This window comes from Volvox carteri (assembly GCF_000143455.1).
Source record: "Volvox carteri f. nagariensis unplaced genomic scaffold VOLCAscaffold_1, whole genome shotgun sequence".
Lineage (NCBI taxonomy): Eukaryota > Viridiplantae > Chlorophyta > Chlorophyceae > Chlamydomonadales > Volvocaceae > Volvox > Volvox carteri.
Window position 1 is genome coordinate 494,859 of NW_003307545.1, and position 11,259 is coordinate 506,117.

The 11,259-nt window shown below is 58.7% G+C and overlaps 1 protein-coding gene across 1 annotated transcript; it reads left to right on the forward strand.

The window, feature by feature from the left end:
- Positions 1-1,440: 1,440 nt before the first annotated feature.
- Positions 1,441-10,635, forward strand: mot18 (uncharacterized protein; the record flags this gene model as incomplete). The annotated part of the gene is made up of 14 exons (XM_002945592.1): positions 1,441-1,635; positions 2,201-2,443; positions 2,901-3,025; positions 3,438-3,564; positions 4,211-4,399; positions 4,898-4,944; positions 5,537-5,804; positions 6,335-6,560; positions 6,864-6,934; positions 7,450-7,628; positions 8,083-8,104; positions 8,423-8,536; positions 9,149-9,301; positions 10,519-10,635. The coding sequence occupies 14 exons, from the start codon at positions 1,441-1,443 to the stop codon at positions 10,633-10,635; spliced, it is 2,076 nt and encodes a 691-aa protein (XP_002945638.1).
- Positions 10,636-11,259: the final 624 nt, after the last annotated feature.

The following is an 11,259-nucleotide window of genomic DNA, read 5'->3' on the forward strand; positions in this document are numbered from 1 at the left end:
TTCGGGCAGCTCGCCCGGCTCTTGTTATTTGCAGTGCGTTAGAACCCTCGGCGCTGAGGTAGCCGGCAACAAACCACTGGATGTCGAGAATTAAGCTTGCTGTTCCAACTAGATCCACCCAGAAGAAAAAGCTGTATGACCACACGGCAAGGGCGTTCACCAGGGCGATGATCAGGTTAAAGCAGAAGCGTGGGATGGGCCTTGTAGGTTACGCAGCTAGATATACCCACGGTCCAGCCCGAACATTAGGGCGCGGTTTCCCGAGAGTTAAATTGTTTAATCAGAGAGCGTACCTCAATATGTACTTGTCCACGAAAATGGAAGACAGCAGGAGGTCAACTGAGAAGAAAATGAACATGGCAAGCTGCGAGACAGCGATGACACACCCAAGTTATTAGTTCTTTCAAAATAAAGAACAAATTGTTTGCAAAGATAAAGTAAATGGAGCCTATAATCGCACCATCGGATTCCTTCTCTACTCACCAGAATGGCCGAGACGGCAGTCCGTGCGTCCGTTCCTCCCTTAGCCAAATCACAAACATCCACCGCGTACAAGCAAAATAATGTCATTATCATTGTGAAAAATAGCAAGTACTTGTTGCTCAGGGTGGCCTCCAGCCGCATGCAAATGTCGCTCCCGAAAACCGCCAGCACACGATGTCTTCTCCAATTATTAAGAGCCCACCACCAATCATGTGGTCGACCCACACTCTCCACATGTTGAAGAGTCTCATCAATTGTTGCGACAACTCCGGTGGCTGTACCGACTGTCAGCGCTGCAGTCTCCTCAGGGTCCTCCTGAAGGCTAGGAGGTGCCTCAAGGTCTGTTGGAACTACCGGTACGCCCATGCTGGGCGGCCCGGCTGAAGCCGGGCCCAACTCAGCCTACTCGTCCATATTCTAGAACTCTATTAGGACAGCCGAGGCCCTGGTCAACCTCAACAACTTAGTAAATTTATCAAGTAAGAGCAACTGTTCCAAGGGAATTCCCTATCCCTCGTCAACTGCTCAGCTAGTTGGTGTACTCAAGTAATTTTGTAACCTGGCTAAACACTTAGCAGATATAACAGCCATGTGAGTCTGTTTGTTGTCTCATGTCACTGCAAAAATTACAGGAGCAAAAGGAAACGATTTCGCTAGTCTTGGCAATTGTGGTGATTTGTGGCTCACAATGCATAGGGCAATATCGCGCATAGAAACTAAGTCTGCACAACATGCGACTGTCGCAGCGGAGTTTTCCCGTTTGAGAATAAAGAATCCTGTACTGCCGTACAGTACACAAATGACAAACTCTCACCCCCACTCCATTCTGTATATGCCGGAGGGTTCAGGCCCTTCCGTTCCGCTGACTGGATTTGAAGCGTACATCCCTGATGCTTGTTTGTGGCTTAGTCGTTGAATGGGCAGCTAGCCTTTACCCCGAGACTTTACGCATGAGAGATGGCGTCGTCTGATGGAAGCACACATGGCAGCAGCTTTGGAACTGGAAGCCTTGGAAGCCAACCCGCGCGGACGCAGCACTCAGTGGAGACGTTCATCGATCGGAACTGGCAGTTCGATCAGGGCCAGCACAAGTCCAGATGCCGCATAGAAACGGCTAAATTTGCTGAGCAAAGCCTTAAGATGCTTGCCAAGGTGCTTCTGGGAGGGCGAACAGCAGGAGCGGCAACCATTTGTCTACCCGCTTTTCCCATATCGAAATTCCGTGTGTGTCCTCGAATGCTGACGCAAGGCTGACACATGCATCTGGACATTAGCAATTCCAGCGGCAGCAGCCCTGCACCCGAATGAGACGACACAACCGCGCATCGTGCCGTACCCGACCGGCACGATGCGCGGTTGTGTCGTCAGTTGCCTCTCAGCAATAGCAAAGCAGCAATCTGCAGGGATTTGGGAATCCCTACGTCACGCCACGGCAGAACTAGCGTTCATATTGTCCAATACGGGGTGTCGGGTTTACGGCTTCCGGATTTCCAACGTCCAGACGTCTATGTAGACCTGCCTTGGACATCCGCCCCAATTTCTTTCCATGCTGTCTGCTTGTCCTGGGCTGACCTACCCTGGCATTTTCTGAGTATGTGTCGCGCACCAGAATCCCTTGCCCTAACCAGAGCCATAAGCTGGCCACAGTCTCACTGGCCTTCATCCCCCGAGTAGCACACTTAATGCTGCTGACACCCCCCTCCTTTCCCTCCCGCAGAGCCGTGAACCGGGTGAGCATGACGGAGCTGTACGGCAGGCTACCATCGAGCGGCTGCAGGCGCTGCTGCGGGACCCGCAGATCTTTCCGGCGCCCTCCCGGCTGCAGCTCGTGCCGTACGGCTCCTTCCTGAGCTCGTGCTACAGCCGGAGCTCAGATCTGGACCTTGCGCTGACGGGGGAGGTGGCGCCTGTGGTAGTCGGGCGGCGGGGGGGAATTCCGGCCGGAACTGCGGTGCCGCTGGTGGGTGCGTTGGGGTTACATGGGCGCAGTCCGGTAGGGAGCTTGCGGGTCGGGAGCGGAGGCGATGGGTTTGGAGAGCGGGTGACGAGCACACGGGGCTACTGGCGGGGGGAGGGGGGCCGCCAGTTTCGAGGTCGTGAACTGGAGGGTACGTGAGTGGGCAGAGCGCGGTGCTGGCGCACGCAGGCTTGGTGTGAGGGTCTTGTATGGGGCACTGCCCCGAACCGGGGCTGGGCTGGGGCTATGACGAGCACGAAATTACTTTAGTGGTCTATTAGGTAACTGCAATATCTCTGATGATGATGATGATAATGATGATGATGATGATAATGATGGTCGTTTGTGGAGGTCCTGTGCTATGGGCCAGTGCACGCGGTGACCTCGGAGGAGCCCTCCCCTCCTTACTCCCCGTCGACGGCCGTCCTTTCTTGCTGGCCCCCGTCTCTTCACACCGCAGGAGCAACTTTCCAGGGAGGAGTGCGTGATGCTGCTAGTACGGCTGGCGTATACGTTGGAGGCGCAGCAATTGACCCACGGGTCGGTGGACCGCAATCCGCTGGGCGCCCGGGTACCTATCATCAAGTGCGTGCGATTGAGGGGCCCAGGGCGGGGCAGCCCCCGGGGCCAGGGTGACACTGTAGGGGGAGGGGCAGGGGGAGGGGCAGGGGGAGGCGGTGCGCGCCGGTTGCCGGGGGAAGGAGACACAGGGGTTGGCTTCCCTTGGGGCGCTGCCGTCCACGTAGCGCCCTCCGGGGCCTTCCGGGTACATGTAGGTAAACACACATACATACATACATACATACATACATACATACATACATACATGTATACACACGCGCGCGCTCCCAGATGTTCACGTCCACACACACAACCCCCCCCCCCATGGTTACCCGCCACCCGCCCGCATGTTTATCCACTCTTGCCCATACATACATACATACATACATACATACATACATACATACCTCATTCTCCCGCTACCTGACCCGCGTAGGTTTGAGGCGGTTGGCAGTGGCATCGAATGCGACGTTTGCGTCACCACCCGAGGGTGCGACTTCAAGAGCTCCATCATGCGGTCGCTGTACAAGTTGCAGCCCTCCCTGGCGCCCCTCATACAGCTGGTGGGCGCAGCGGCAGCAGCGGAGATCTCGGTGTAATTGCGCCCCATCCAACCTCCCCTCCTTTCCCCATCCTTCCATCCTTCCCCCATCCTTCCCTTCTCCTATCCGACCGACAAGGGATTCTGCGGCTGCCTTGCGTTGTGCTGCTCTTACCACCCGTCCACCACCCTCCCATCCCACCTCGTAGCACTCGCATCCCTACATATGCCTGGGTTCCAACCCCCTTCACTTCTCCCATCCATCTCGTCCAGGCCTCCAAACACTCGTATCGTACCCCTCCATGTGCTCACCAGGCCCTGCCATTTATTTCCACGACCCACATGCATCCTCCCTACGGGCTCCCCCAACCATGCGGGGCCCCCCCTCGCACGAATGCCTACTGGTCAGTCCTGCTTCTTGTACACTCTTTCCTCGGCAGCAGCTTCACTCGTTCACGTGGTTGGCCTCCCCCCCCCACCCCCGCACCAACCCCCTCACCAACCCCCCCCCCCAACCTCCCCCCCCAACCACCCCCCAACCTCCCCCCCCAACCACCCCCCAACCTCCCCCCCCAACCACCCCCCCAATCTCCCCCCCCAACCACCCCCCAACCTCCCCCCCCAACCACCCCCCAACCTCCCCCCTCAACCCCCGCACCAACCCCCAGGTCAAGCTCTGGGCCAAGCACCACGACATCAACTCGGCGCACTGCTCCACACTGAACAGCTGGAGCCTGGCGCTCATGGTGGTCTTCAGTCTGCAGAGCTACCCGGGGGGCCACCTCCTCCCGCCCCTGTGGAGGATCTTCCACGATGAGGAGCCCACGGGCCCGGCGGGCAAGGGCCGGCCGCTGCAGGTGAGTCCCCTCGTGGGCACGGTATGTCCTGCTATGTCGGGGGACATGATGGTGGTGGTGGTGGTGGGAGGTGGGTCGGAGTGGGAGGTGCGTAGGGAGGTAGGGAGGTAGGATGGTCGCCGCTGAAAACACCTCCAGGCTCCTGGCATGTGCGCGGGGTGGGTGGGTGGGTGGGTAGGTGGGTGCTTTTGGTGATTCTCCGCTAGGCCGGTCTCTCGGGCCGTTCGCCCCTGTGGTGTTTGGGTGCGTGTGGTGTGTGTCCCCGAGGGATTGCTGTGTTCCTGAAGGGGGGAAAGATGCCGCACGGAGTACGAATGTACGGAGTAAGGGTGAGGTCTATTCGGTGCGGCAGTCGTGTCTTGTCCTGACAACTCTGCTGCTTTAGCCTTTCTTGGCTACCTTTGAAATGTTTCGCACCCTCATCGCACACACACACACACACACACACACACCAACGATGCACACATGCATGTTTTTTGCTTCCTGGGTTTCCTGCAGGACAAGAGCCTCCAGCTGAATGACATGCTGGTAGTCGCGGAGATCAGGTGGGTGGGTGGTTGACCGGGGCCGGTGCCGGTGGTAGGTTGGACTCTGACTGGTCGGTGAGGTCGGCTGTGTGTGACCTGCGAGTGGTGTGCGGCGTTAACCCCTGGGTGCGGGAGAACCCTTGGGGCTCTTGCTTGGGGTCTTGGATGGTGGCTTCGGTTTCCTGACGTCCGGGGTCTTAAGGTTGAAATGAAGAGTTGTTTTACATGGCGGGGTAGGGCGGGGCGGGGCGGGGTGGGCGGGGGGGAAGACGAACCACGGGGGTGGGGCGGGGCGGGGCGATGTTACGCGAAGTCCCCGCGATCTGTGGAGAGCTGTCCTGAGAGGCTGTTTTAAGAGCTCCGTGGAGGCCTGTCCAAGGAACCGGTTAACCCCGCGCCGATACGAATACAACCACCCGCTGATCTTTCCTCCATGCGGGAAAACCGCTTTCTCTCTATTTCTGTACCTATCCATCTACCTGTATACCTACTTATTTATCTTCCACAGATCTGTGGGAAGATCCCCTTTAGGGGAAGAAGAAGAAGAACATCACACCTGACCTTGCCCTCTCCTCCCCCCTCCCCCCTCCCCCCTTCCCCGCTACGTCAGGTGCACCGAGGAGGCTGATCACCTCCTGGCCCCCCGGTGGTCGCAATCCTCCTCCGAGCCTCCGGGGCTGTTGGACCAGCTGCTGTGGTTCCTGTCCTGCTTCTCCACCATCATGTGCCAGTGGCGGGACAACTCGGCACAGCGGAACTGGCGGGTGAGTACGTGGCTGGGTCGCGGCTACACGGCCCGCTTCCCCAAGGCCTACGTGGCGGCGGTGGAGGAGCCCTTCGACTGCAATGACAACACAGCAAGGAGCCTGGGGACCAGGGTAAGCTGGGGACCGCGTGGTAGTGGGGGTGGGGGTGGTAGTGGGGGTGGAGGGCTGGGGTTGGCGGTGGTGGGGATGGTGCTGGTGAGGGGTGGGGGTGGCGGTGGCAGTGATGGTGGGGGTGAAGGGGTGGCGGTGGTGGGGATGGTGCTGGTGAGGGGTGGGGGTGGCGCTGGCAGTGATGGTGGGGGTGAAGGGTTGGCGGTGGTGGGGATGGTGGCAGTAGTGATGGTAGTGGTTGGGGTCCCCATGGCGGTGGTGGTGGCAAGGTATCACGGGGAGGGGTAGGTGTTGTCTGTGCTGGCATGTGTATGTATTTATGTATGTATGTATGTGTGTATGTATGTGTGTGTGTGTCTCGCATGGGTGGGAACACGAGACACGGGGAACAGCCTCTTAGGGGAAGTCGACGACACTGGCTCCTCCTACAAACTCTCGCACGGAATGGAATGGCAAGTTTACCTTCATTCCAAACACCTGCGGGGTTCGTTGGAACCTGTCATTGCTGCTACTGCTGTTAGCACGTGTAGTGTGGTTTGGCTGGAAATGCGGAGTCGGAGTTTTTCCCGACTCGCCAGACTGCCCTTCGACCGCAACCCCGCCCTGACTCGTCACGCCTTGCCCCCCGGGGACTGTGGGGTCGGGGGACTGATGATTTCGGGAACGTGCAGGAGCGCAACGAACACACACTGTCGTACGTTGCGTGGGTATTCGGCCACTCCCTCCACCTGCTGCGCAACGTGTCGTCTACGGAAGGTGCGGGGGCCCACTGTTTCCGCGGGGAGGGGGCCGGGCCCCCTCCAACAAGAGGGGGGCCGCCCTGGCAGCATAAGCAGCTATTAGCAGGCAGCTACACACGTCAAGGTTGCAAGCAGCGCTTTTGTTACAGCGCTTAGATCCAACTGAGTTTAAACTAATTTAGTTGAAGGGTCGATTGTTCTTGAAGAGGACTTTCTGAGCAAATGGAAACTGAGGAGTAATACTGTATTGCTATGGGTCTCTGGGTCTATGGGTGAGGCTGATGCATCAATGGCTCTCAATGTCCCTGATGATGCGCAGACGCTGCTCGCGCCCTGACCTGGCTGTTCGGTGCGGAGGCCCTTCCGTGCGTCGGACTTGAACGGCTCAAGGTGCGACCCACGGGTCGGAGGGAGATGCAGAGGCCGGCCAGGGGGCCGTGGGCCGGGTGCGATAGGAAAAGAAAATCCCCGCTGACACAGCAGATGGGCAGCAGCGGTTTGGGTCAGTGAAATGGACTGGGTAATGAACGGGTAGTAAAAGAACACGGCCCAGGTAAGGAAGCGGCCCGGGTAAAAGCCCCATTCGCGTTGGCAATACCTAAATAAAAGAAAATGTTAGGAACAATCGAAAATTTGGTTAATAAGTTCTTAAATAAACGAGCAAAATGGGCAAAATAAGTGCCATGCTGCATCTCGTTCCCAAAACACGGTGGCATGGATAATAGAAAGGGGAAATTTAGGGAGCTAGCTTACGCCGTCGCCGCGCCGTCGCCGCGCAGACTCCCGATGCTCCCATGATTTCCTGTCCTGGCTATGTAATACCTGCCTGCTGCCCTTGCTTACCGTTACCACTGGTACTGGTACTGGTACTGGTACTGCTGATGCCGCCATTGATGCCGCCGTAGGTTCCCGCCGGGGTCATTCATAAGGACGCTCTGCGGCAGTTGGAGACAATGGAGGCGGCGAGGGGGGCCTCCAGCATCCACCCGCACAGACGCACACATGACGGGGAGACGCAGGCGGAGGACGGGGAGGAGGCCGGCACGAAGTGGGTAGCCGAGTATCAGAAGCGCCTGGCCATAAGGTGGGTGGGCCCTGGGAGGGTGGTCTGCCGCCACGGGCTGGAAATCAGGTGCTTCTGAGGGTGGTAGAAAAAGTGGATAGGGGATGAGGGGAGGCACAAGGGGAAGGGGGGGAGAAAACACAGCGTGTGTGTGCATGTGGAGACACACGGGCACGCGCGCACACACACACACACACACACGCCCGCTCGGGTTAGGGGCTTTAGGACCGGTAGGACCGTCCATCCAGCAGCAGATCTACATCACCTACACCACCTAGAGCATTTAGAGTAGAGTAGAGTGCTTGAGACGATTAGGGCAGCAACGCCAGGTTGAGTGGGGATTGTCCCCCCACTGGTGAAAGCGGGCGCCATGCGGCCAGGCTGGCTATCGTCATCATCATTCGGAGAAATCATTATCATCCGGAGGACCACCATCTGTGTGCAAGGATGTACGACACCGTACTGCCGTACGCAGGGCTTTCATCGATGCGACCAAGGTGGGCTCGCCGATAATGTCGCTAGAGGACTGGAGACACCACGCCGCGGCAAGCCGCAACAGGCCACCCCTCACCTGGCACACATTTCCGCTGCCGCCGGCGCCACCGCCGCAATCGCTGCCGCCACCACCGCGAATATTCGCCGGCCTGCCGATGCCGCCGCAGCCGCAGCCGATGCTGCCACTGCCAGATTCGTTGGTCCAGCAGCGGCAGCAGCAGCAGCAGCTGATGCATCAATTTGAACAGCGGGCACTGGCGACGATGGAGTCGGGGTTCACCGCCAGTTCGGCCCAGTCATTGCTGTCGCAGCCCCCACAGCAGCAGCAACAGCCGGCCCAGGTGCAGCAGCTGCAGGAGTTGGATATTCGGCAGGAGCTGGAGCTGCAGCAGGCGTTGCTGCAGCAGCAGCAGCAGCAGCAGCTAGTGGGTGAGGTCCGTGAGGAGTTGCTGTTCAGTTTGGACGAGTCGGAGAAGAGAGAGCTGACGAATTTAGAGATGCTGGCGGTACGGGACCACGCAGCCTTGCAGAGTCAGACATCGGGCCAGCAGTACCTTCAACAACAACAACAACAACAATACCTGCAGCACCAGCAGCACCAGCAACAACGACAATATCTGCTGCAGCGGCAGCAGCAGCAACAGCAGCTATCCGAGCTGCCGCCAGGGCTGTTCCCGACAGCGGGAGTGGCCAGTAGCGGTTTCGGAGCTGGAATGTTTGGATCTGGAAACGGCGTTCAGGATTTGGGAAGGGATGGCCTAGCTGCAGCAGCTTACGGCGGCTCCTCTTCCGCGCCGGGGCTTGGTGCTGGAGGGGATGGTAATGGTATTGATTTCCCTAGGCTCGGTGGCTTGGGTGGCTTAGGGAGCGCAACCAGGGGAGGTGGTTTCGGAGCCGCTTCGGAGCAGATCTTTTCCGCACTACAGCAGCAGCAGCAGCCGCAGCGAAAGGAGCCGCAACAACAGCAGCAGCAGCAGCAGGAGGCGGGACCTGGGGGCTGCGAGGCAGAGGAAAATGGTGGCGGTCCCCGTTTCTGGGCCCCACAGAGTGGTGCGGCTGCCGGCCAAGCCTTCTTAGAAGCACTTCGAGGCGGCTCGCAGGTCAAGGACCAAGCGCTTGCGGCGGCTGACCGGGCACGGGCAGCAACGGAGGCGGCAGCAGCAGCGCTGGCGAAAGTCGGCTTAGGACCGACGGCGCAGGTCAGCAACAGCGGCGGCAGCGCCGCTGCGTACGACTTGGTGACGGCGGCCATGTGGCCGCGGCCGCGGCCACCGCCGCCGCCGGGATTCATAACCGAGGCGTCGTCTTTCGGCGAGTCCCGGCAGACAAGCGTGTTCAGTTTGTTTAGCAACGGAATCCAGCCGCAGGAACAGTCGCATTCACAGCCGCTGCAAGAGCAGCAGCAGCAACAACAACAACAGCCGCAGCCGTCGCAGCAGCAGCAGCAGCAGCAGCAGCCCACCCAGCTGCAGCTGAACTTTAGCAGTCAATCTTCCTTGCCGTCTTCTTTGTTCTCAATGTCAATGTCAATGTCAGGCGCATCGCAGTTGTCGCAGAACGGTTCGTCCATGCAGCCGGCACAGCCACAGCTACAGCTACAACCACAACTACAGCAGCTGCAGCAGCAGGAGGATTCGATTTCCGACTTGGATTCGATGCTTCGACTACTGAGCGTATCCTCAGCCAACAACCCGGTCGGACAGCCGCCTCAACAGATCCAACCAACTCAACTGCTCCAACCGTTAGCCGTTGCTACACATACAAAAGCTGACGGGGGCTTACCGGCGTCAACCACGGCACACCAGCTGCCGACTATTACCAGCTACCAGGTGCCGGGCTTCCGGTACGCTGGTGCCAATGGGTGGCCAGCGGGGGGAGGTACACATGCTGCTGAGGGCAATCACAGTAACGGCTCCATGAACACCTACCGTACAACCGAACAGGCAGCTTCGTCCTTCCAATCTCAATCGGCCGTGCAGCCTCATTTCCAGTCCCAGTCGCAGAACCAAGTGCAGTATCTCGCTGCATTGATTGGCCAACAGCAACAACAGTTGCAACTACAGCAGCAGCAGGGGTCGATTGGAAGGGGCTCCTTTGATGTTAGCAAGCCATTTCCATGGTCCACCGTTACTGGCAGCAGCAGCAGCAGTAGCAACAGCAATAGCAACAGCAGAGGAGTCCACAGCGGAGGCGCCGCTGCGAGTAACGGTTCATCGCACCAGATGCACCAGCCGTTGCAGCAGCAGCAGCAGCAACAGCAGCAACAGCACTACCAAGACTACCGCCAGCAGCAGCAGCAGCAGCAGCAGCAACATGTGTCGCAGGCACGTGGGGCCCCTCGTCCGGCCGTTCTGCCTCAGCTGCAAAACTTATCACCTCAACACCATTCCGCCTTTGGGCCATCGCTGCTGCCAAGCGCGACGCAGCTAAAGCCAAGTTGAGACCTTACTGGTACATGGTGGGCGAACCGGCGATTACATTACATTACAACGCCGGGCTGGCAGGCGGCGGCGGCGGCGGCGGCAAGCAGTGATGCAGGACAGGCCTTCGGTTGTCAGTTCCTGCCCCAGTGGCTGACCGCCCGACGGAGATCCCTCTTATACAGGCAGTCACTGCCGGGGCCTCGTCAGGCGTATCGTCGGCCGGCTCCGTCCCGCAGGGCTCCATGCGTCCTCTGCAGCTACCCCTCAAAGCGAGGAACTTAGCGGGGAAGCTTCTATGATGTGGGGCTCTGTGTGAGGCGCTAATCAGGCCTAACAGGCTTTCCCCAGGTCACCATGTTGTTGTCCCACACGCAGCCAATGGCTGCAGCAGGAGGACTCTCGACATGGTGTGTGGGACATGTGGGATCCTTGCTGTATAGGCCATCTTGTGCGTGTATGTGTATGTGTGTGCGTGTGCGTGTTGTGTGCGTGTTGCACCTACCTATTACACCTAAAACACAGTATGTGGCTTTTATATGTAGATGACGCTCAATCGCGAGGAGACAAAACGTAGGAGAACACCGGGGGGTTGTTCCTGTAAAAAAAGGTACCGTTTCCCTCCTCCTCCTCCTCCTCTTCGGATCAAAGGGGCTCGGCACAGTTAAGAGTTCTAAGGACATCCGAACATCCTGTGGGTGATAGGGCCTACTAGTCGCGCCTGAGGGGGGCTGTTT